This window comes from Gymnoscopelus microlampas (assembly GCF_963454915.1).
Source record: "Gymnoscopelus microlampas genome assembly, chromosome: 15".
NCBI classification, from domain to species: Eukaryota; Metazoa; Chordata; class Actinopteri; order Myctophiformes; family Myctophidae; genus Gymnoscopelus; species Gymnoscopelus microlampas.
Genome location: NC_139952.1, coordinates 949,474 through 976,692, shown reverse-complemented (window position 1 = coordinate 976,692; position 27,219 = coordinate 949,474). Strand labels below are relative to the sequence as shown.

Genomic DNA, 27,219 nt, shown 5'->3' with positions numbered 1-27,219 from the left:
TATGTTTTTTGGGGGCTCTGTGATGTCACTAAAGGGCTGTTTCTCTATTGGCACGTTTGACCCTCAAGATTTCAGCCTCCAGGAAGAAACTCCAAATAATCAGAGAAGACATAAAACAACATAAAACCACCACCGGGGGGCTTAATGAAGTTCTATCAACCTCATAGACACATGAAAAACAGAAAAAGTGCAAAAACATGGCACCAGCTCTTTAAGCATGCATAGAGGTACCAGAATCAGTTGAAAAAAACCTTTGTAACATTTTTTCCATTAGAGCTATAGCCATTTTAAGCTCCCCGCAGCCATCTGGGACGCCGTTTTGAAAATTACGGCTTTCTGGGACCTATATTTTGGTAAACTTTTAGTATGTAATTTAGCATGCCAAATACTACCAGAATCCATTGAAAAACCTTTTGTATCCATTTTTTGGGGGTTGAACCATATATTGACTCACCTATATGGATATGAAGCATCAAGCGACGTTGAAAAAGTACTAATTTATCCAAAGTAAATAAATAAATGTTCTCCAAACATAGATGTTATCAACTTGTTACTCGATATCATAAACGACAGAGAGTCACATACTGTACCTGACAGAATCGCAGTGATGATATGTTTATTTTTGGACAGTTCTTATATGACGCGATCTAAGATGAACCTATAGATGGGGGCAGTATTGACTTCACAGTACATCCTCCATCTGGACTCGCTCAGATAGTTGAGCTGCCCGCACCGCTGCGTGTTTGAACCAATCAGCGGCTGCTAGGGGCGGGATCATCCAATTGCCAAGTAGCTTGAAAAAAAAGGGACGACCCTTCATCGATTGTGCTACCGAGGTCCCAGATGGAAGTAGCCTGTGAAACAAATGTGACGCAAGCTTCTTCCATCTGGCAGAGTCAGGTTAACCCGTAAAAAATGGATCCAGAGCCGAATGGACCCGAGCTATAATTAGAAATCTGAGGTCCGGACAGTTGGACAGTTGGTAAATAAAAATATAATTAGAAATCTGAGGTCCGGACAGTTGGACAGTTGGTAAATAAAAATAAATCCACGTTTTCTTTAGATGTATGTGTAATCCTTCTTCTTTAGCCGTTGCTAATGCTTATCATCATTTTCTGTAGCAAACCATAATGTTACTTGTTAATCATTACACTCGGATTTGGAGTTTCCATCGTGCTATGCAGAGCATACCGGTGACAACACGCTATGACAACTCGATTGTTTTACCATTTTGAACCATTAACCAAAAACGTTACGTTATTATCAACAATCTTTGATATAACTGCGCCGACTTCTAACTTCTGTCTTGAACTTTAATGTCACGTTTGAGCATCAGAATGTGACAATGCTCCAATCATTTAGTGCCATCTTGTGGCGAGATTCTTTTTTTCACTTTGTTTACAATCGTTGGGTCAGCTTGGGTTTTATTAGACCGGTCATATCACTGTCAGAGCCCGAGCCCCGAGCCAAACAGTACCGCGGTTCCGACACTGACCCGGTATTTCGGGGGTCGGGCTTAACCGAAGACCTCTACCCTATGGTATTTTCAACAGAAAAAAAATACTTCTATGACCCTAGGAGTGGCGTCAGGACTTTGGTACCCTATTCCAGTGGTTCTCAAACCTTTTCATGTCAAGGCCCCCCAAAATGATATACATTTGGCCGCAGACCCCCATCTCAAATATTTAGTTCCAGGGACCCCCCAGAAGCAAAGATTAGAGTTACAATGTTCGCTTAAAAATATATATATATTCAAAGGTTTGCACTAATGTTCACGATTTAAAAAAAAATAGCAGATCTACAATGCTCATAGCGCGGCACTCGGTGCCGCGCTATGAGCTTGTATATCTGCTATTTTTGAATAGCCAAAGTATAAAAGTTAAAATGATTCACACATTTTGCTGGGGACCCCCTGGAACCCCCCCAAGGACCCCTGGGGGTCCCCGGACCCCACTTGGAGAACCAATGCCCTATTCTACTAGACAAAAAAAAAGACATTCGCAGGACAGTCCAGAAGATGACAACTCAAAATGCAACAGAAACACAATCCTATTCAAATGTCTTTATTTGGTTTTAGGCGCATGGAGAATGTAGACAACGAAGCAATGGAACCCTGGCAGATGACAGACAGCATGTGAGCAGACCTGAGAAATGTAGCCCGACTTTATGGTGTAACTAAACATGTTAGTACTGTATGCTTAAACCCATTCAATCCAACCTACAGAATGTCTATTGACACATCATCATCACCTACTGACCAGGCTAAGGTCAAAGAGATTTTTATGATGTGTGTGTATATGTGTGAATATGAATATGAACACGCATAATAATATTATACACTAAACAATAGTTTCCTAGGACTTAAACCAGAATGACACTTTGTCAGAAGTCTGGGCTGTTAGCCTACCTACTCGTGGTGTAACTCCTAATATTGAGATGTCTGTCTCCAATAGTTGCTTTGTTGATTAGAAACCGATCCCGAAATCATTTGTGATGTTTACACATTGGCACAATCTCCCAGTGGTGGAAAAAGTACTCAGATATTTTACTTAAGTAAAAGTAGCAATACCACAATATAAAAATACTCCCAGGCCTAGTAAAGGGCCTGGGTTGAAAATGTTACTTGAGTAATGGTACAAAAATATTGGTATCAAGATATACTTAAAGTACCAAAAGTAAATAACAGATCTACAAGCTCACAACGCGTCGCGATGCGAACTTGTAGATCGGCTATTTTCAAATAGCATACGTATAAAATAGGGCTATATCTGCAAAGTAACTAGCAACTAAAGTTTTCAAATAATGAAATGTAGTGGAGTAGAAGTAAAAGTATTGAAAATTGAACATACTCCACCAAAGTAAAAAATACCTCAAAATTGTACTTAAGTACAGTACTTGAGTAAATGTACTTAGTTCATTTACACCACTGCAAAACTGCCATGTTTGCGATAAAAGACTGAATTAAAAGACTCTTTCACCTGCGCAATATCAGTGAAAGTCAAAGGAGCGACTCATTTTTGGATTCATTTCTAGTCAGTGGAGCAACAGAGAGAGAGAGACATGTCACCAATATTGAGCGTCACATCATGACAACAACTGCACAACCCAAACCACAACCAAAGTTAAACAACCAGCACTGCTGGTAGTATTATGGCTATTATTGGCTTAAATCACCCTGTGCATAGATTCTGGTAGAAAAGGCGGGGGAAAGAAAGGAAAAAAACACTATGTTAATTGGTACAAGCCAAGGGGTTAAATAAATAAATAAATACAAATAAACGGATAAGATGAATGCGTTGTGAATGGAACAGTTTGGTTTGCTCTGCGTCTGTATCTCTGCCAGGTTCCTTTGCCTCCTAAACATTTTGGTCTGAGATGAAAAGAAAAAAAGCCTTTCAATTCATCTGTCTGTCAACAGTTTTAAAGCTTTAGGTTTTCGGGCTGACTATTACACAGCAGTGGAACGCATCGTTTAAAGCATCATAATATGTCATGGAATTGGTTCTATTAGCGGTTGGTTTCTAGCATCCCCTACACACAATTATTATTTTTTGTTCTTTCTCCTTCAGCAGGCCTTCAGGACAGCCAGCGAGTTTCACATAAAAAACAGGCAAACCTAGAAGTATGATTAGTTGAGCTGCTTTGGTGGAGAGAGTGACATACGCACAGCACAGCACATACAGTACTCTACAGCAGCATTACAATAGGGTATAGCCGTGGTGGCCATTTTGTGGTTCCGCTGATAGAAAACCCATTCATATTTCCCATAGAGATTTCTGAAAATATGTATAGTAATTATTTTAAGCCTGGAACCAAGCCATTCAGGCTCCTGGTGAATCAGGACCATAAAGCATTTGATTCTGTGTCCCAAACAAATGTCAAAACCGCAACAAAAAGGGTATTTATTAAATATAGTAGTGTAATTGACACAAAATCAAATGTTTTAGCGTGACGATTTCCCAGGAGCCTGGATGGCTTGGTTCCAGACGTAAAATTATTTATATAAATATATTCGGAAACCTCTCTGGGAAAAATGAATGGGTTTTTATATCTGTGGCACCACAAAATGGCCACCACTGCTATGCCCAATAGCTTTTTTAATCGCTTGGCAGCTCAACTTAAAGGGGTATTTCACTTTAAAACACTTCCGGGGTCATTTTAACAATCTACTCGGACATGTGCGTGCACCCCAGACAGTTTTAGAAGGACGGTATCAGTCACCAGAACCAGGCACACATATTTTTGATATAGTTAAAATTGAGTATGAATTTACAATGGGGTTTGTATAGGAAGTGTCATGTAAAATTAATATCAAATATCTAAATATTAATCAAGCATCTTCAAAACTGTCTGGGGTGCACACAAACGCCAGAGTAGACGTTAAACTTGCACCTTAAGTGTTTTAAAGTGAAATATCCCTTTAACCACTTAAAGTCATTATACTGCAGGTGCTTTCAAAAAGGTTTCAACTTTGTTTTTGTGTTATTAATGATAATCCATTTTTTTCCATTCATTTTCTGAAACAGTGAAAAGAGATGATTTATAAGCTCACAACATCTTGCAATGCGACACGCCGTGAGCTTGTATATCATCTATTTTAGCCATTCGACACTGTCGTACAATCAACTATAAAATAGGGTTTAAAGTGGTCACCTGAACTCAGTGCCTTTTTGAATGTCAGTGAAACCCGCTGTGCCTAAACACCTTCAAAACATCATCAAATCTAACACACATCCTTACACATTCTACTGGAAAATAATACAAAAAACACCTCGGAAAACATGGGTCAGGAATTAAAAAATGAATAACAATAATATAATATCAACAAAAATAAAAGAACATTAACATTTGTTTTGGCAATGTCTCCTGTGCACAGCAGAAATAGACAAATCTAGACAAACCTCTACACGACTCACGCTACCAAGAAATAAGTATTTCAACAATCTCCCACATACATACTGTATATAAATGTTCCCCTCTTGTTATCATATTTCATTCCTGTGAGAAACAAAGTTGGGAGTTAAAACCAGTGGTGGACAAACGTACTCAACCCCAGTACTTGAGTCAAACAAAGTACAGATACTCAACTCAACTCTAAGTGAAAGTTGCTCTGTCAAATTTGTACTGGAGTACTTGCTTTGGTATTTAAGAGTACACATTACAAAGTACATTTACTTTTTAAAATGCATTGCTGTATAGAAATGTAGACATTTCCGAAGATGTTCCAGGGGGGGAAAAGGGAGAAAATAATTCAATAATAGTGAAAACAGCAGATCTATTTTCACTATTTTGGAACTATGGCTTAAGTGGTTCATTCATAATGTATTTTTTCTCCTTTCCTAGAAATGTACTGGAGTCGAAAGTACAATATTTGTCTTTGAAAAGTACTGGAGTGAAAGTCATAAGTATCCAAAAATACAAATACTCAAGTAAATGTAGTCATAGTTACTGTCCACCACTGGTTAAAGCCCATGTCAGGCTTTGGCACTGCAAAGTTTTTGGAATAAACCTTTCAACACTCATTAATGGCTCAGTTTCAACCTTGAGGACAATATGGCTTCAAAAGACAACCCACTGTTTTGGTTTGTGAAATAAAACAATACAAAATATATCCCAATGTTTCATCTGCTAGTACAATTCAAATGGTGGAGAGTGTGATAACACACCTTGGCACAGTAGCTATGTCCTTTGGTCAATAGAGGCCTTCCACACAAAAATATGCCACTGCTTTTGATATTAATTTTTATGTCTGGTAGGGATATGTCTTATCTTAGCTTCTGGCCAGACTGAATGAAATACATGCATTTATTTTGTCTGATATGCTTGGTATATATGTTTGAATAATATTACAAATTAATTACATTTAAATCTAAAAAAAAGTGGTTATGGAAATCCTCCCTCTGTTCTTTTTTTACTTTTTTTTTTTTTTTTTTACAACCCCTAGATATGAAATATACTGTAGAAATAAACATTGAGTGGCTGATTACTGGATCTTAAGTCAAAAGCATTCTCCTTTGCACATTTTGAGGTGTTTACTTTGGGAAGGGGTTGCTTTGGTTATAGGCAGCCATGTTGGGTCTCAATTGGGTAGCCCTATTATCAAAAATAAAATAGTGAATAATAACTTTAAAGCTATAACGTGGTGTTCCTCGTGCCACTATTGTCCTCAAGGTTGTCATTCTGTCACACGTACACACATGTTATTACATTCACATACACATGTTGCTGTGCTTTGGTTATGAGAAAGTGTCGTTAGACGCTAAAGACAATGAATGTTAAAACTTGTAAGAGGTATTTGGTCACAAAATTCTTTCATCAAAAAGATAGCTAGTTATTTGGCAAAGTTTCAGCTATTTTCAAAAAAGAGTAAGTATTCCTTTTTTTGTATAGAAAATCTTGAAAATATATACCATTTTCATTTGGATACTCTTTAAAAGTAAAATGTTATAACCAACTAAAATGTGAACGTTCCTTGTCGAAGGGGCAGACCACGGTTTACAAGCAAAAAGGACTTGTACATAATCTTTAGGAATGAAATCATATGGAAGTTTTTTGGCTTATTAGGTTCAGTTAAAGCACTTTTCATAGTGACCGCCCCTTAAAACAGGAAGAACATAAACTGAGAAGCAAACACAGTTTCTCTTAAAACAATGGCATGAAGGAAAAACAAAGAAAACCATCAAAACTCTTACATCTTTGGGTACCATAAAGCTTGGTTTTCATATAAAAACTTTTCTATTCTTTTTTTTTTGGATAGGCTGACAAGGCTTTTTACATTGGAAACTGATGCCAGGTCAATTCCAAGAAAGAATCACCTTCAAACTTTCAAGGGAAATCCGTATAGCCACCAACTTGGCATCGGCAAGTTTCCCATGGTGACCGATTTGGCATCTGGAGAGTTTCACGTGACAGCGTGGCCTAAAACAAACCACCTATTTGGCCTTGTGCAGAAAAAACAAGCGCTATATTTAAAGATGTGGCTTGTTGTGTTTGTTGGACCGCGCAGAAAAAGCCAGAATACACCTCATCCCATGGGACAGGTCATTGGATGGGAGAGGCATTCCTTAAGGTCCGTGTTTTCCTTGAGGTACCAACGCAGCACGTCTTTTTTTCGTTTCAACATTGGTGATCCAGGTGTGTTTTTTTTTTGTTTAAAGAAACACAGGAGCGACGCGAAGAGGCAACGCGTTCTGGTCGACCTCAGCTCGCTTCATGACTTCTGCTTAATTCAAACTCCGTCGCACAACGGTTGTCGCTTACCACCAAGAACCGATCTTTAAATTAACCACGCTTAAAAGATCACTTCCTGTCGGTTGTACAACGTTTGACAAATTAAGGCTTCAGAATGACCATGAAAACGTCATTCCAGACCATTGCTCTGTGTTTTCTTGTGCACCAAGAAATATTTGAAGCTCCTCCTTCAAAAAAAAATAGACAGTCTATTCATGAAGAGGCGAGGCGGAAGCTTTGGCAGAGCTAAGCGCGGACATGGCCGCGGACTTATGGCATAACGGCTGGGAGCAGGATCAGGGGCTCAGGGCGAGCGTGACTGTTGAGGTTACGCCGAGGTTCCACTCTCCATGGGCAGTCATCCAGGTGGACACTCGTGACGATGGCCATCGTTGGTGGCTCTGGCACAGGGACACTGGCATTGGCACAAGTCCGGGATGTTGATGTTGTCATTTTAAGGGTAAGGGTTTTATATATTTATCATCTCGTGTTTTTTTTTTTTTTTTTTTTGGCTGAGGTAAGCTAGCACAAGCAGCATCAACAGGCTAACATTAGCCTCGCCTATGGCTCACGCATTCTCGTCAAGACTGAGGTAGCTATCTTTGGAGGTATGCAGCTTTTGGTTGTAGTGGCTGGGGGGGAAATGGGGAGGGGGCAGGGTGGTGCGTAAAGGGATTGGTTGCTTTAGCGGTTCCTCCAGATCGACCCTCCTCAAGGCTAGCACGGTGATAAAGACAATCATTTCACCTCCAATAAGGTTATATCACAAAGGCCGCTCTGTTTGTTAAACTGAAGGCAAACTCTAGTCATGACTCAAGCAGTGAGTTGGAACTCGTACAGGGATATCTTTGCTACCTTACGGGCAGTGCTGTAAAGGTTCTGTGTCTAAACATACAAGTCCCCATTAGTTTAAAATATTTGGCATCATTTGGGGCTTCACGTTATCATGCAGTTGTCACCAGAAGGAGGCCACACCCAAAGGACATTTTGGTTACGGGAGGAACTCTCCCTGGTGACATAACACGATTAGGTTCCATTATTTTTTGGGGGATGTCAAAATTCCAACAAGACAGCATTCGTTCTTGAGGGAGAATACTTTTCCCAAGGCGTGGGTGTTTTCTGCATACACACATGATGTACAGGCAATAAAGGCAAAAAGCTTTGGTTTTGAGGTGGGTGGGGGTAAGGGGGGAGGGGAGGAGGGTAGGAGGGGAGTGTGAGACAAAGCGACCAGAATTAAGCGCCGATGTAAACGTCGTCACTCGCTGAAATAGACGATTAAAGCTCACGATGAGCTTATAGGTCGGCTTTTTTCCCAGTCCGCGACACCATCGACACAACAGAAATTAGCAATGACTCGTGTCTACTTCGTACTAGGTGGCAACATCTACGTCAGGTTATAGGCTCTATGCACAACAGCCATATTGGAAAGAAATTGGGCCTCTTCCATATAGTAGCTATTTCCTGCACAGGTGTTACCAATGATACTAATGAAGGCTCTGTTCCATTCTGGTCAAACAGAGTCAGGGTGCTGATAGTGTGCACGTAACATGCATTCTGAGCCAACATGCAGCATGTTGGCTCAAAGTGTGGTCGAGGGACCCTCATGGTTCCTTGAGGGGGTTTCAAATGGCCCCTTGGCGGGTGTGTAACTCTGAGAGTGTACAAATGTGTATGTGTACACTCTCAGAGTTATGAGGGTCCACTGTGCTACACCAAATGGAACCGAGACTTAATTAGTATCATTAGTAAAACCTGTGAAGTAAGGAAGAGGCCCAATTTCTTTCCAATATCGCTGCTTTGCATAGAGCCTATTACTCTAGAGTTTATTCTGTACCCGGTCGAGGTTCAGAACAACTCAGTTTCACCTGGGGGAGCGACAGAGGGTGGGGTGGGGTGGGGTGGGTTTAGGGGGGTCTCTGTTTGGGTAGGGTGAGGTGGAGGAACCAATGCAGACCACTTGCGGTGGAGGAGGGGGGGGCGGGAAGCAGGGGGGCGTTATCGTGGGGTCAGTGCTTAGCCAGTGCCTGTGCCAGGCAGACCACCTGGTGAGGAGTGCTGCTCGATGAGTACCTGGCATTGGGTGGGAGGGCACGCTGCCGGACCACCGTCCTGGGGTATAGATGGACATGCAGAGAGAGAGAGAGAAGAGAGATGGGGGACGAAAAGGAACGAAGAAGTTTAGAGCAGAGGTCTTCAACAGGGGGTCCGGGACCCATAGGGGGTCCTTGGAGTTACTACAGGGGGTCCGCCAAATCTTTGTGTGATTTTTACATTGACCACTTCACCCAAGCATCCCTATTCTGAGGTGAACTTTAGCCAAAAATAGCAGACCTACAAGCGCACAACGCGCGCTTGTACTGTAGATCTGCTATTTTTGGCAAAGTGGTTTGGTATAGGTGGAAAAAAAGAGCAGACTAAGTACAGAGTGAAAGGTCAGGTTTACTAAGTATTGTTTAAGTGCATGATTACATATCTGGAAAAACAGATTAACATGAATCCAACGTGATAGTGCTGTGAAACAAGTCTATGAAGCTGCCTATGAAATCTATGAATAAATAAACATTTTATACAATATATAATGGGGGTCCCTGCTTTATCTCGCTCTCAGCCAAGGGGTCCTTGGCCTGAAAACGTTGAAGACCCCTGGTTTAGAGACTTGTTTCTGTCTCCCCCGAATAGTGACTAAACCTCGTAACTGGCTGAGTAAACAACAGAAAACCCACTATGAGTCCTGCAAAGATAACTATACTGTAGATACGTTGTTTTTAAAACAATCATTCTAAGACACAGCTATGACGACAACAAGAGTGGTGAACATGAACCAACCATGTCACATAATTTTCATTTGTGCTATTTTCCTACGACAAAGAATAAAATAGGGCTTAAAACAATCATTCTAAGACGCAGCTATGACGACAACAAGAGTAGTGAACATGAACCGATATGTCACATCATTTTCATTTGTGCTATTTTCCTACGACAAAGAATAAAATAGGGCTTAAGTGATCAAGGTTGGCATTGCTGATTGCTGATTCCAATAGGCTCTATTCACAGTAGCCATATTATGAAGACATTCACAGGTGTTACCAATGATACTAATGAAGGCTCTGTTCCATTCTGGTCAAACAGAGTCAGGGGGCTGGTATTGTGTGCATGTTGGCTCACTGGAAACACTCTGCTACACCAGTGGGTCTAAAGTTGGGGTCCAGGGACCCTCATGGGCTTCCAAATGGCCCCTTATGGGTGTGTAACTCTGAGAGTGTACAAATGGAACCAAATGGACCCGTAAGGGTCCATTTGGTTCCATTTGTACACTCTCAGTTATGGGGGTTATGGGGGTTGTGGAAACCACTGTGCTACACTAAATGGAACAGAGCCTTCATTAGTATCATTGGTAACACCTGTGAAGGAAGTGATAATATGGCTGCTGTGCATAGAGCCTATTCAAATAATTAGCATTGCCTAATAACTGTTAAGAATAACTATGGTGTTTGAGCTCGACTGAAAGGCTAACCTGGGGAACCAGATCCACTCGGGAGCGCAGCGCCGCCTCCTTGGGGACTCCATTGTGTCCCAGATGTCCCCCGTTGTCCCTTGGCACAGACCAGCTGTCCTGAGTCCCCTTGCTACAAAACACACTATAGGGGACACACAGGACAAACGTTGACATCCACACAGCTCCAGAACCGCATAATGCCAGTCAACCATATCAGTCCCAGAGACTCAAGTACTGTACTTAAGTACAATTTTGAGGTATTTTTACTTTACTGGAGTATTTCCAATTTCTGTACTTTTTCTTCTACTCCTCTACATCTCAGAAGCAAATGTTGTGTTTTTACTCCACTACAATTATTTGAAAACTTTAGTTACTCGTTACTTTTCGAATATAAATTATGATATTATGAAACATACATTAACCATTTTAGCCCTATTTTATACCTAGGCTATTTGAAAATAGCCGATCTACAAGCTCACAACGCGTCGCATGACGCGTTGTGAGCTTGTCTGCTATTTTCAAACATTTTAGTACTTTGGTACTTTAAGTATATTTTGATGCCAATACTTTTGTACTTTTACTCAAGTATCATTTTGAACACAGGCCTTTAATATGTAACAGAGTATTTTTATATTCTGGTATTGCTACTTTTACTTAAGTAAAACATTTGAGAACAACAGCAGACTTGCTGTGATGTAGCCCAGTATTGATTTAGAATTTTATTTTACCCATTAAGACTGGGAACGCATTGGTGTCACTTTAGATTTATTTGGGCTATTCAAAAATCGTGAACATTTGTGCACATCTTTGAATATATGCATTTTTTTTAAGTGAACATTTGCAACACAAATCTTTGCTTCTGGGGATTCTATAAATAACTTCTAAATCTCTAACAGTATTTTTTAAAATGTTACTATAATATCAGTGGTTCTCAAAACCTTTTCATGTCAAGGACCCCCAAAATTATATGTATTTGGCCGCGGACCCCCATCTCAAAATATTTTGTTCCAGGGACCCCCAGAAACAAAGATTTGAGTTAAAATGTTCGCTTTAAAAAAATATCAGCGTGTATATCTGCTATTTTTGAATAGCCCAAAGAAATCTAAAATGACACAGATGCTTTCCCGGTCTTAAAGGGTTAAAAGAGTATGACTAAAACTCAAAATGAACAGTGGCATAGCCTCTCACCTGCGTCGGTAGCCCAGCATTAGGAAGAGAGCACAGAAGATGATGCAGGCCACGCCGATGTGAATGCCCACCACGATGCCACCCAGAGAACCCTCTCCGTCACGACACTGGCACGGCGCCTTGGCACCTATAGCGGAGGAAAAGAGCAGTTAGGAGGATTTCTGGACCAAATACCCAAACAGACAAGGATTCCTTGATATTTTGTTTGGTTATAAACAACTAAACCATACTCGTCGGGGATATGAGCACCCACGCTTGTTTCACGGATGTGGCAACACCGGCGCTTGTTTGATGCACACGATTTGGCAACCCGGGAGCCAGCGAACCAGAGTGTAGAAAAGAGAGTAACGACACGCTTTGATCTCGCCGCAAAGCGGGCTCCTATGGGCTATAGTTCCAAACATTGGAACTATCTCATTGAGATAGACAGAGCACTTCCGCATTCCATTCTTACAATGGGAGTTGACGCTAGTGTCAGAACTGTCTTTATGGCTCTGCAGCGAACACAAAAACGCTAATAAACAGCTGACATTTGGGGAAAGCGGAAAAAACGGGCTTCGGCGTTCCGTGCACATGGTAATGGTCAATGGCTGTGTGCAAATGCAGATCAATTTGCTTCAGCCACTGAGGAGAACCGGGCAGAAGAGTTTGTGGGGCACGCACGCACAGACAGAGACACAGAGCTTTGTAAAATTATGGGATGATGGCAAATGGAAGTAATTGTCAGTAATTGCCAAGGATTTAGGCTTTCAATCTGCTCCCAGAGGCTGCATGGGACATAAATGGCAGTATCTAAAATGACCTTCCCAACATTAAAGGTAGAAAGACACAGAAGTGCACGCGGTCTTAAAGGTGTGACAACACACAGGTTAGTTACATGTCTCTTTCGGATGAAAAATTCATATGTCCAAAACTTACTTTTCAGGATTCAAATAAAAAAAAAAGTAGCAGATTAAAAGCAAAAGTAGCAGATTGACAAGTCGCGTTTCGAGCTTGCGGATCTGCCTTTCTGTGACGCTGTGGTATGATCGGGAAATGAATTTACAGGAAGAAAACGCAAAAGGTTAGAGAAGAATAATGGAGATGAGAGGTTTCTGCCCCGACAGCAACGAACAGCTCTATAAGTGGGTAAACTCACCAGTGTTCTGGGCACTGGTTCCATCTTCTGCCAGTGACACCAGCCTCTTAGAACACTCACTCTCACCGTTGCCGTTATAAGCCACCAGACACACCTCATACACTGCCCCAGGTTCTGTAAAAACACACACATTATAACAATTATGTCACCTTCTTTTTCAAGTTTTTCAGGAAACAGAGCAAAATTATATTTCTTAATAATTAAAAAAAATTAAAAAGTTTAAAACAATGTATAGTATGACTATTGACATACAAATATCAGTTCAAATCCATTGTAAACCTGACTAAGGCCAAATTATTTGTCTGACTTAAATAATTTGTGTGACTTAAATAATGTGACTTAAGCCAAAATATTGGCTTAAGTCACGTTGTCTTTGACGAAGGCAACATAAAATGGCACACTCTTGACATAAAGGCCATTATACAATACTACTGAGGTGGTAACAGCATGGTCTTTTCAATAAGGATATAAGCCATTTCATCATGAGGTGGCCAGTGTCATGAAGAGCTGATTTAGGCAAAAATAGAGCTTTCCTCAAAACGTGACTTAGGCCATTATGTTAAGAAGGTGACGATTATATGCTTAGGTTGTCCATAATACATACTCGCCCCCGATCGTCAATTATTTGAGATAATCACGATTATTTTCTAGAATCATCATAATTGCTTCCATGTTGAAAAATGTGCATTGAAACTTGAAACAAACAAATAGCAGAAAGCTACTTGCTCACAATGCACCGCGATGTGAAGCATTATGAGCTTGCAGATCGGCTATTTACACAATTTGAAAATAAAAATGATTAAATATATATAATTGCTTTGAATATTTAAGTTTTTTTGTCAATATTTTTGTCAATAATACAACATGAAGCGTTGAGAGCTTGTAGATTGACTATTTTCTGCGAAGATATTTCAAGATAGTTGACTCCGGTTAACTAGGGTATAAGAGGTTAAAGTATTGGCAAATTGAATAATAATTCTGTGGACACTAATACTGTGATATAATAATACACAAGTTGTGCAGCTCTGGAAGAAAAATTAACACTGAACACAGGTGATAATATGTTCAATTATGAACATGAAAATATTGTATTTATTTTATGCATTTATTATGAGAGCTGCTTTTTGTTTTGTTAAATATTATTGTTTAATATAATATAAACTTTATTTATATAGATCTTCTCAAAAACAGGTTTACAAAGAGCTTCACATACAGCTGTGGACATAAAAAAATGAAAAAAACATATAAAGGCAATTCAATGGCGGAAATTAAAAACAAAACAAAAAAAACAGAAAAAATAGAGTCCAAGCAGAAACTAGCTGTCCATTCCTTCTAGCTAAAAGCCATTGTATAATAATTAGTTTTTTAACATACTTTTAAAAGGTGGACACTAAAGTATAGCCGGTTTAATTTTCAGTGGAAGTTCATTCCACAAAAATGGAGCCCTAGCAATGAATGCCCTGTGGCCTTCCGTTGTCCTTGTCCTGGGGAGGCAAATATTGTACTTTTACTCCACTACAATTATTTGAAAACTTTAGTTACTAGTTACTTTGTAGATTATTATTACAGTACAAACATACATTAACCACTTCAGCCCTATGTATATTTCGATCGGCCATTTGAAAATAGCTGATCTACAAGCTCACAATGTGTCGTGATGCGACACATTGTGAGCTTGAAGATCTGCTATTTTCAAAAGATCTGTATACATTTTGAATTTGTGAAATGGGACAGTCTGCATAATGAGTAATTTCTACTTTTGGTACTTTAAGTACATTTTGATACCAATATGTTAGTACTGCTCAATTACATTTAGAATTCTGGACTTTCACTTGTAACAGACTACTTCAACATCGCAGTATTGATACTTTTACTTCAGTAAAACGTAGTACTTTCCCACCACTGTTCACAAGGACAGCTGGGGGTTAATGGTTTGTTGAAGGTAATTCAGTGCTTGTTATTGAGGGAGTGAAAACTATATTAGTCTTTACATTGATCCTATTGGATTGACAGGAGGCTCACAGCTTGTACAGAGCTACCGGTACAGATATCCATCCAACCTTTGCTTAAAAAAAGAGAAAAACTCAGCTCTCCTCTAATCGAACGCCATTGATCAGACGATTAGAAGGCAGGTGTCTGTTTTGTTAAATCCCTCATCATGTACAGTTAAACCAGTGATGGATTCTGCTGTGTTTATCTGACATGCACAACACAGTTTCTGCTTGAAAGCTGGTACCTGCTCGTCTTATCTCTAACTCTAACCACCTATTTGTTACACTTATGCAATAGCAGGCTGGATATTAAGTGTTGATTAGGGATGGGATAATTATTTATATATTTTTTGTATTTTTGGGGTATTTTTGTACATATATATTTTTTTTTGGCCAGGGCAAAATTTGCATCCAAACCCTGCCCATAGTAACACAGTTTTAGAGGATGCCTATGGGTGCAATGATGTTTCTGTTCTGCATTAGATTGTCATGCCATGTAGCCTAATTGTACATGGCTGGTAGGCGTGGCTACACAAGAACAAATAATCGAATATTCGTTATTAATATTGATAGCACAATATCGGTGGGCCTTTTGACCATTTTGAGTTGCGCGGTACCGATTTTGAGCCGATTTCCCTTTTATTAGATCTACTATAGATCTACGGCGTGTGAGCTTGTAGATCTGCGGCACGCAACTTCAGTATAAATCCCCCTTGATTCTCTATTGATCCTATTGGCTGTATTGATTTCCATGTCTCTAAACAGAGATCAATTCTAGGCTAAGATGGGGGGCATGCTGGGAAGTCAATGACATCATGTGGTCATAACGTGATCATCCAATCAGACTGATGATCGTGTGATCACCACGCCGGCAGTTGCAGGTGTTTTCGAGTGAAAATCAATGATCAACGATTGGAAGGGTGATGTTGAGATGAGAGAATCTGCTCAGTCTATTGACACATTTTGGGTAGATGCCGATTAGAGCATGGGCCTTCAACAGGTGGTCCGGGACCTCTAGGGGGTCCACAGGGGGGGTGCTCTCCATTCCGACATCTCGCCACTCCGACTAGTGGCTTCCGCGTGCGGTTAGGGTTAGGGTTAGGGAATGGTTAGGGTCGGACTTCAGTGCTAAGCCTTTTTAGAAAGGTCATCCTTTCAGAAAAAGGCAGAGCAAGGAATTTTTGCTCTCGCCATCTTATTTTTGAAAGAAAGTCTTTTTGGGATCCTGCTACTCTTTAATTTTAAGGTCCATATAATTTCACATTCTGTTTAATTAAGTATTCCTTTAGACTACATTCTAAATCTTTGCCCTAAGCCCTTTTTGGCTGTTACCCCTTTCCTGGAGGGAGGGGGGGAAAAACATTTTTTTTCCAATTAGGGTTAACCATTTCACCTTTCTTTAAGGTTTAGGTTTTTGGGCATGTTTACAAATTATAATATGAAATAGAAATGCCAGTGAACTTTGTGAGAAATGTTCACTGGGGACTGTGCATGGCAGGTAAGTCCAGTCATCCTGAGTCCCACCTGGACCGCATACCAAAAAATCATCCATAATGTCATTATAAGAATGGTACAGGATTAGGACTCAATAAAGGATTTAAGAGAACAAATACAGTTATGGACCATGACGGAGGCGCGCCGACTCAGCAGACCTTGAGGCCGAGGAGTTGCGCCCGAGCGCCTCCAGGCGCGAGTGCCCGCAACGACCGGCCGAAGGGCTGCTAGTCGACTCAGCGCCGTCCGAGTTATGTACCGATAGGGACAGAATCGTAAATGATGTTTGTGGGGACTGCGTGTACCCCAACTAACCTTCCCTGTGACTACTGGTCAATAGTGTGTCTTTGTTGGGACTGATACAATTCTCCATTTCTGCTACAGGGGTTGGGGTTAGAGTAATGAGGGCCTTAACCCCTTTTAATTTTAAGGTCCTTATTATTTCACATTTGTTCATCTAAGTCTTCCTAGGTCCATTGTTTGATTGTGTGTGTCTTGGCCCACTTAGTCCTTTTGAAGGCTTGAGTGGGCATTTGGGTTGATCACCCTCACACCTATTTGGGTCTTTAAGCTATGGGTCAGGGAGAAGCCCCTTGCCTTCCCCTAGGGTCGTTGACGTGTCTGTGATTGTCCTTAATGGTCGGGTGTTATTCCTCCTTTCTCTGGTGGGTCTTTGTTCTTTTAGTTCTCTAAGTACCTGGTGGTCTCTTTGTGTGTTTCTGTGAGTTAATTTGAGTGAATTAAGAAGGGTTGGTTTGTGTGTTTCTGGTGTTTGTCATATTCAGTCCTTCTGGAAAAATTGTGTCCAATCTTTTTATCCATTGTCTTTCGTTATATTGTCTCTGTCCTGTTGTCCAATTTGGGTTATGCTCTAAGCCAGTGACTTTTAGGGAGTTTATTCCATGTGTCATAAAGTGTTGAACAATTATCAAATTGGTCTTCTTGCCATTGTTTATATTATATCTATGTTGGTTTAATCTGGTGGCGATTGTGTTTTGTGTTTCACCCACATATTGAAGGCCACACTTGGTGCAGGTGATTAAGTAAATACAGTTTTTAGTGTTAGCCTGCATTCTTTGTTTAATGCCAAACACTCTTTTGTTGTGCCTGTTGGTTACCATTTGGGCTGTTTTAAAGTAATCTGGTCTCTTGTTAGTTGGTCTATTCGTTCCTTTAAGAGTGCTGTGGACTAGGTAATCTTTGAGGTTCTTGTTTTTCCTATAGGCTGAAATGATTTTACACCCATTTAAAAGTGTGTTTCCTCTGTTTTGGAAATTTCTTTTTATCCTGGTGTTGGCTAATTTGCTTTGTGAGGAGTAGGTAGTGACCAAGGCCAGTTTTGGGCCCTGGTATTTTTCCTTTACTTCCAGAAAGGTGTCTTGGGCTTTTCGTAGGAAGGTCCTTGTGTAACCTCTTTTTCGTAGGGCGCAGAATAAGATCTTGCAGGCTGTCTTAAAATCCTGTTCTTGTGTGCAGATTCTATGGAATCGTAGTAGCTGTGATTTAACAATCCCTGTGTAACAGTGTGGTGGGTGGAATGAGGTTTTATGTAGGAGAGCGTGAGTGTCTGTTTCTTTAAAGTAGACTTTGAGATCTAACTTTCCACTGGTGTTAAACAGTGGGCCCTTGAAGACGGTTACATCCAAGAAATCTATTTTGTTTGTGTCTGTGACAAATTTTATAGTGATGGATCGGTGGTGTGTGTTTAGAACTTTAATAAAGTCTTCAAAATCCTCCTTGGAGTGCTCCCAAATCCCAAAGATATCATCCAAGAATCTAAAATAGTGGGTTGGTTTTAGAATACATTTTTTTAAAGCTGTGTTTTCCCACATTGCCATGTAGATGTTCGCGTAGGATGGAGCAAACCGTTTTCCCATGGCTGTGCCCTTTGTTTGCAAATAAAACTTATTGTTAAATTCAAAGTCGTTCTTGGTCAGATTAAGACTTAATAATTCTAATAATTCAGCATCTGGCCGCCCCCTATCTGGATATTTGTTGAAAATATCTTTCACTGCTTTTAATCCTGCAGCTGTCTCAATGTTGGTATATAAGCTGTCAATATCAATTGAGAATAAAAAGGCCGCTTGTGGCATTGTTATTTTCTTGATTTTTTCAACAAAGTCATAAGTGTCTTTCACGTAGCTCGGATGTTGGGTTGAGAGGGGGTTCAGAAAATATTCAATAAATTCTGCTGTCTGATAGGTTTCACTGCCACAGTCAGAAACTATTGGTCTGCCTGGTGGGATTTCGAATGGTATGGTCCATGTGTCGGGTGCTTTATGTATTTTTGGCAATAGATAGAAGACCCTTGGTCGCGGTGTGTCTTGACCCGAGAGGTAGGTCTCTTGTTTGCTACTTATTAATTTTTTCTCTTTCATTTGTTTTATAATCCTCTTAGCTTCAATTGCTGTGTTTTTGTAGATTGGACAGGGTTCGTAACGTTAACGTCGGAAAGGCGACATGTCGGAAAGGCGACATGTCGGAAAGGCGAAATGCACCCGGTCCACAGAGTTACAACTGGTGGGCCGGCAAATCTTTTCGTGATACGAGCTTTTTTTTTACACTAACCACTTGAACCCTAGAGTCCCAATTCCGAGCAGAACAGTAACCAAAAATAGCAGATCTACAAGCTGGCAGGCACTGTGTATTAAGACGCACAACGCGTGAAAATAACTCAACTGCAGGGATCAACTTGATCCACAGTTTACTGATCCGGTCTAAACCAATGGTTCTCACATTTCGTTTTTTTCATATCAAAGACCCATATCCAATGTTTGTCCTGATGAAGGTCTAAGTACTGAAACGTCGATTTAATAAAGAGCATCCTTTTTGCAAGTTCCAGACAGTGTGCAGGACCTGTTACCAACCTTTGTGTGTGCATCGGCCTTCTTTTGAAAATATCAAAGACCCCCAAATTCATCTGTATTTGTACATCTGAAAATATTTTGTGGCAGGGCTTTGGGGTTTGTACAAGATTTGTGCTGTATTTATTTTATAAGATTGGCAGTTGCGGGTTGCTGTTTTTTGGGCTTGTTAAAGTGCAGTTACTTATATGGGCTTGCTTCCTAAATGTTGTTTAAACCGGTGGTTCTCAAACGTTTTCAAGGACCCCCAAATATTTTTGCGGACCCCCATCTGAAAACATTTTGTGCCAGAGACCCCTGTACCAAACTTGTGTTGTTAAAATGTTTTTAAAATATTCAAAATGTTTTTTTTTTTTTTTTTCAAGATTATTTTGAAAATAGCAGATCTACAAGCTCACAACGCGCCGCGTGAGCTTGTAGATCGGCTATTTTGAAATAGCCAATGTTTAGGTTTAAAGTGATCACGTGGCCCATAGTCGCTTCTTATGGGCTTTCATTTCATAGACCTGGTTGCTTATTTCTCTCGCAAAATCTGGCAACAGTGGTACTAACACACACACACAGACACACATACGCGCGCGTGCACACACACACACTCACCGAGCAGAGAGAGGGTGTGCGCGTTGGTCTGGCGGGCCAGCTGGACGGGCCCCTGGTAGTCGGCGTGGGGAACCCTGCGGTAGGACAGCCTGAAGCCCTGGGTCTGGCCTGCCTTGGCGGGGAGCTCCCACAGCACCTGCACACTGCTGCTGTTCAGCACCTTGGTGAAGAAGGTGGGCGCGCCGGGGACTGCACACACAGAAGCAAAGATTTGAGTTACAAATGTTGGCTTTAAAACATATACATATATATTCAAAGGTTTGCACAATCTCCACGATCTTTCAAAAATAGCAGATTTACAAGCTCATAGCGCGGCACCGAGTGCCGCGCTATGAGCTTGTAGATCTGCTATTTTTGAATAGCAAAAAAAGTATAAAATATGGATAAAAGGGTAAAATTATTAAAATTATTGTGACGCTTTATTAACTAATTTAGCTGGGGACCCCATGGAACCCCCCCCCCCCTCCAGGACCCCTAGTAAGGTATAGGGCATGGTAGTGGCGACAATTTTATGGTTCCATCGTTCCAGACCCCATAGATTTTTTCCATAGAGATTTCCATTCCATTTCCAAATGTGTATTAATTGTTTTAAGCCTAGAACCAAGCCACCCAGGATCCTGGTGAATCATGACCATAACATAAAAAAAAAACGCAAAACAAAGGGTATTTGTTAAATATAGTATATCATATAATTAAATCTTTTTTTTCACATAATCAAATGTGTTATGGTCATGATTCACCAGGATCCTAGATGGCTTGATTCTAGGCTTAAATCAATAAATTAACATAAATATTTTTGGATGGAACCAGAAAATGGCCGCCACTGCTATGCCCTATAGTGAGCGGGTGGTATATACGGGTGGTCTCCATACCTCCCCCTAGTGTGGTGACCACCACAGTGCTGCTCTCTTGGCTGGCTCCCACCGGGCTGTAGGCCTTAAGGTAGACTTGGTAGGTGGTGGCAGGGTCCAGGCTGCTGAAGTCATGCTGGAACGTGCTTTTACTGACCGCCTCCTGGAGCTCACGACTGTCCGGCTCTGAAAACACAAGTTTGTCTTATTATATACATGTGAGGACATTAACTCTTTAAGACCGGGGAACGGATCTCATCATTCATTTTAGATTGTTTTAGCTATAACCATTATTTAATATTTTGGGCTATTCAAAAATAGCAGATCTACAAGCTCGGTGCCGCCCTACGAGCTTGTATATCTGCATTTATTTATTTTTTAATCTTGAAAATGTATGCAAATCTTAGATTAGAAAAATATGTTTTTTTTAATTTTTAACTCAAATCTCTCTCTTTTTCTTTTTTTTACTTATGTTGCTATATATCAGTGGTTCTCAAACTTTTTTCATGTCAAGGACCACCCATCCATGTATTTGTCCGCAGACCCACCATCTCAAAATATTTCGTTCCAGGGACCCCCAGAAGCAAAGATTTGAGTAAAAAATGTATATATATTCAAAGATTTGCACACATTTTCAAGATTCTTTTTCAAAAATAGCAGATCTACAAGCATGAGATATGAAACAAACAAACAAAAAACTATTTGAAACAAAAACTATATGAAACTAATTTTTGTTTATTAAATATCAAATAATAAAAACGAATATCACTCACTTTTAACAGCAGATTAATTGGGCTTAAAGGGATATTTCATAAACAAACATTTGGTCATTTTATCGTCTACTCAGGCTTTTGTGAACACCCAGACAGTTTTTAAGTTGCTTGATTCAGTATTTAGGCAATTGATATTAATTTTATCAGACACGCCCAGGTTTGTATGGGGGCGTGTCTGATAAAATCAATATCAAAAGTCGAAATACTGAATCAAGCAACTTAGAAACTGTTTTTTTTTTAGGTGAAATATCCCTTTAATTAGGAGGGCTATTATAAACAAAAGGGGGCAGCATTCAGGATGCACATTTCCCCCTTTAGGGGCCACAGACTCACCTCCGATCTTGCGGAAGTGCAGGACGTATCCGATGATGCCGTCGGTCACCTCCGGGGGCGGCTGAGTCCAGGTGACCTGCAGGGCGCTGGTGGACAGGGGTCCGGCCGCCAGGCCCTGCGGGGGCCCGGGCAGGTCTGTGGCCTGAGCCACCGCCAGCCGGGCGCTGGCCTGGTTGGTGCCGGCGCTGTTCTCAGCGATGCACTGGTAGATGGCCTCGTCCGCGGAGGTGATGCGCGTCACCGCCAGCGTGCTGCGCGAGAGACAAGAGCATTAGGTCAGCGGCAGTGGTGAAAAAAGTACTACAATGTTCTACTTAATGAGTAAAAGTATCAATACTGCATTGCAGAAATGCTCTGTTACAAGTAAAAGTCGGGAATTCAAAATGTACTTGAGTAAAAGTGCGGAATCAAAATGTACTTAACAGTACCAAAAGTAAAAGTAGCCTACTCATTATGCAGGATGTCCCATTTCACAAGTTTTCAAATGTATAAAATGTCTTAAAATCTTTTGAAAATAGCCGACCTACGACTACAAACTTGTATAGATCGGCTATTTTCAAATGTCCAAAATGTATATAGGGCTGAAGTGAGTAATGTATGTTTTGTAATAATAATCAAAATCTACAAAGTAACTAGTAAAGTTTTCATATACATGTAGTGGAGTAAAAATACAATATTTGCCTCTGAGATGTAGTGGAGTAGAAGTAAAAGTACTGAAAACTGGAAATACTCCAGTGAAGTAACAAATACCTAAACATTATACTTAAGTACAGTATTTGAGTAAATAAATGTACTTAATTACTTTCCACCACTGCCAGAAGCCAGTGAAGGTCGTGGAGGACTGGGTGTAATATGGTACTCAACTCATTATGAATGGCACATTTCACTTTTCTTTGTTTCTTTCTGTCTAGACAACATTTGCCTAACATCTTTTCAAAAATAGCTGATCTACAAGCTGTCAAAGTTCAGGATATCACCACCAGCCCTTTACATCTGATCACCACTTAACATCTACAGTGACACAGCACTGCCACCCTGTGGCACAAAGCATGAAGTGCAGAAATTGGATTTTCTGTGCAGTGTGTGTTAAATTATGCTTGTGGTGTTTCTATACACATATATATGTAGATATTCTATACTGGCTTAGCAGTGGTGGAGAGTAACTAAGTAAAATTGACTTGAGTACATTTTTGGAGTATCTGCACTTTACTTGAGTATTTGTATTTTGGGGATTCTTGTGAATTTCACTCCACTACATGTCCAAGCTATAGTTCAAACACTGTAGTGAAAATAGCCTAGATCTACAAGCTCACAACACATTGCAATGTGAGGCACTGTGAGCTAGATCTGCTAGTTTCATTATTATAGCTATTTGTAGGGAAATTTCTGGAAAATCTTACAGCAATGGATTGATATTAAAAAGAAAATGTACTTTGTACTTTTGAATATGCTTTGACGGTAGTGTTGTACCTGTTATTGTTGGTCAGTTTGACGTTGTCTCCGGGCGTTAGGACCTTGCCGTTCTTCAGCCAGATGAGGTGGGGTTCGGGCGTGCCCTGGGCCACACAGGTGAACACAGCACTGCCCCCTGCTGTCTTGGAGACAGACTGCGGCCACTGGATGAACTCCGGCGGCGCTGAGGATAGAAACAGCGATATTGGATTAGGGCAGGGGTCTTCAACGTTTTCAGGCCAAGGACCCCCTAGCTGAGAGAGAGATGAAGCAGAGACCCCCTCTATATTGTATAACATTGTGTTTCGGATAAACGTTTGCTGCTCTTTTTTTACACCTATAACTCTTTGCCAAGAATAGCCGATCTACAAGCTCACAACGCCTCGCACTGTGAGGCGTTGTGAGCTTGTAGATCTGCTATTTTTGGCTAAAGTTCTCCTCAGAAAAGGGATGCTAGGGTTCAAGTGGTTAATGTAAAAAAAAAAAAATCATATCACCCAAAGATTTTGCGGACCCCCTGTAGTAACTCTGAGGACCCCCTAGGGGTCCCGGACCCCCTGTTGAAGACCCCTGGATTAGGGGTTACACTGTGCAAAAACTACTTTTTTCTTGTGATTCGCCAAAGCTTCGTTTTGAGGTTAGGTTTAGGCATAGTGTTTGTGAGGTTAAGGTTAGGGTTAAAGTTAGGTTTAGACATAGTTTCTGTGAGGATAATGTTAGGGTTAAGGTTAGGTTTAGAGATAGTCATATAACCACACCCACTTGGGTGAAACGCCAAAGAAAGAGTCTCTTCCATTACACTACAGCTCTTTAGTAAACAGAAAGAAAAAACGAAATCTGGTTGGGATACCAGCTTTATCCATATCAGGAGAGAGAAGTGATGAAATAAATAAATGAGACATTTTGGATCTGGAAAGCTATAAAAATTGAAGCTGATAAATGGGTTCTTTCTCCTAATTGGATAAAATTGGCAACCCAGCTGAAAATGTATGTTGTGGACACTGCTGTGAACAACTAACACACACACACACACACACACACACACACACACACACACACACACACACACACACACACACAGACACACACACACACACACACACACACACACACACATGCGCGCGTGCACGGCAGCCAGCCGTCCGTTCGTCCGTCACGGGGGGCAGATTGGCGGGGTCGACGCTTGAAATTCACACAATGGACATGCATATATATACCGTATATATAGCACTGCTGTAATCCCTAACCCTACCCCCCATGCATCTCATTGATCTATTTGACCCCTATGTCGAACCCTTCCCCACTCCCCATCCCTCGACCCCTCACCCACCATCACCCCCTGCCCAGGAGAGGCCAAGCTAAGCCCCCATTCAGACTTGGTAGTGCAAGGGTGTCAAAGCGCCTGGAAATAGCAGACCTACAAGCTCACAACGTGTCGCGTCCGCGACACGTTGTGAGCTTGTAGGTCTGCTATTTTGGGAGAGGGGAGGAGAGGAGAGGAGAGGGGAGGGGAGGGGAGGGGAGGGGAGAGGAGAGGAGAGGAGAGGAGAGGAGAGGAGAGGAGAGGAGAGGAGAGGAGAGGGGGTTACATTGGGTTGGGGGCTAAGCCAGAGGGTGAAAGTGTCAATGAGAAGGCCTCTTTCAATAGGGAGACATAAATCAATGTGTTCATGGATCTCTTTCCGTATTCCCCAAACTGCTTTGCTCTCATAGGAGCACTGACTCCTCTAAAGCCTCCCATATAGATCTATAGATCCCACTCATCTATTCCTGGAGAACAGTTGAGATGAGAGTCCTTGCTTTTGGCTTTACTGTATTAACTGCCTCGTACCATTGACTTTTTATTATTGCTATCTGAATACCGGCTTGTATCCTATCAGGAATACTTGAATATCTGACCGCATGTGACCAGTTTTCCTTGCTCTTTCTTTTTTATCTCTATACTTCTTCCCTTTTCAAAAAGAAAACAGCTGCAACTGATGGAGCTGGTATGAAAATAATGGAACACACTTTTTTTAGACGTGTAAACCTGTGACGTGGCCATAAAGTTGAAGTTATGAACTGCAATGTTTTATTTGTAGGACCACGTATATAACGTCAACGTTTTACCTGCGGCTTAAAAAGACATTTTGATCAAATGGAAGGAGAAATAGAGCCACAATGCAAAACTATTGAGACGACACACTGTCTGCCTGTATGTTTAACGCTGTCCATCCACTAGAGGGTGCTAAGCAAGCTTGTAAATGTTCCAGTTCTGTTGGGGGCAAATGTTCTCACCAGAATAATGGATGCATGGGGTTTACCCCCAGAAGCAAAGATTTCAGTTAAAAATTTATATATATTCAAAGATGTGCACACATTTTCACGATTCTTTTCAAAGAATAGCAGATCTACAAGCTCGTAGCGCGGCACTCGGAGCTTGTATATCTGCTATTTTTGAATAGCCCAAGGAATCTAAGAATGACACACAGATGTGTTCCCCGGTCTGAATGGGTTTAGGCAGAACAGAACGGGTCAGAAGGTTATTAGAGTCACAGCCTAGCTGAACAGCAGTGCTATTAGAGGGGGGTCTGGGGGCGGGGGGGGGGGGGTACTAGAGAGTCATAAATCATGTGTCTGTGATTCACTTGGACTTGACCATACCCTTTGAGTATGCTGATTTGAAGAGGATGTATCTATGTTTGTCTGTTTGTTTTTTATTCCAAATGACTAGTTATTAGTATGCCGTTTAGACCAGTGCTTCTCAAACTTTTTCATGTCAAGGACCCCCAAATTGACACTTATTAGCCCACAGACCCCCATTTGAAAAGATATGCCAGGGACCCCCATAAGAGAAGATTTTTACAGTTCTAGCAGTGATTCTCAACCATTTTAATTTCAGGGACCCCCAGTTTGACATGCATTAGGCTACGGACCCCCATTTAATGGCATTTCTATCTCTGGGACCCCAATTTATATTGTAAAATCTATGTTAGTTTAACTCTGAGAGTGTACAAATGGAACCAAACGGACCCGTTAGGGTCCGTTTGGTTCCAATTGTACACTCTCAGAGTTACAGACCGATAAGGGTCCATTTGGTTCCTATAAATCATTTAGCTGGGGACCCCCTGGTATCCCCTCAAGTACCCCTGGGGGTCCCCGGACCCCACTTTGAGAACCAATGGTTTAGACAGATGCTAGGCTAAGTGTTTACCTGTTATCCTATAGTTTCAGTGTACATAATGTCATTTAGAACGCATGTTGTTCAGATAGATGCTAGGCCCAGTGTGCACCTGGTATATACTATAGTTTCTTTGAGCCACTATTGCTCTCTCTGCACTCTATTTATATGAATATTTACCTGGTTGTTTATTGACTAGAATTCCTGTTTACTATCTGCTTCCTCTGATCTCACACTTGTAAGTCACTCTGGATAAAGAGTGTCTGCCAAATACCTACATTGTAAAAAGTCACTGTTATGCACTGCTTCAGACCATCTCTCACAGCTCATGTTGGCTTTTTTCGAAATCTTTTCTTTTATTCATTTTACAATTCAACTCTAGCAGTGGTGTAAAGTAACTAAATGTACTCAATTACTGTACTAAACAAATTGGTATTTTTACTTCTACTCCACTACATCTCACTAATCTCAGTGGAAAATATTGTACTTTTACTCCACTACAATTATTTGAAAACTTTAGTTACTAGTTATTTTGCAGATATAAATGATTACATTATAAAACATACATTAACCACTTTAGCCCTATTTTATACCTAGGCTATTTGAAAATAGTCGATCTGAAAATAGTCGATCTGCTATTTTCAAA

The 27,219-nt window shown here is 40.8% G+C and overlaps 1 protein-coding gene across 1 annotated transcript in view; it reads right to left on the bottom strand.

The window, feature by feature from the left end:
- Nucleotides 1-9,246: 9,246 nt before the first annotated feature.
- The window catches only part of LOC311061245 (immunoglobulin superfamily DCC subclass member 3-like), a gene marked incomplete at its 3' end in the record, with an annotated part of 37,268 nt that continues 19,295 nt past the window's right edge, over nt 9,247-27,219 (bottom strand). The window contains exons 6-13 of the mRNA XM_084079800.1: nt 23,432-23,597; nt 21,962-22,212; nt 20,877-21,041; nt 20,005-20,193; nt 13,056-13,169; nt 11,918-12,044; nt 10,748-10,871; nt 9,247-9,342 (exon numbers count right to left, since the gene is read on the bottom strand). Of these exons, the coding sequence (XP_083935926.1) occupies nt 9,247-9,342; nt 10,748-10,871; nt 11,918-12,044; nt 13,056-13,169; nt 20,005-20,193; nt 20,877-21,041; nt 21,962-22,212; nt 23,432-23,597 (1,232 nt within the window). The remainder of the gene's footprint in view (nt 9,343-10,747; nt 10,872-11,917; nt 12,045-13,055; nt 13,170-20,004; nt 20,194-20,876; nt 21,042-21,961; nt 22,213-23,431; nt 23,598-27,219) is intronic.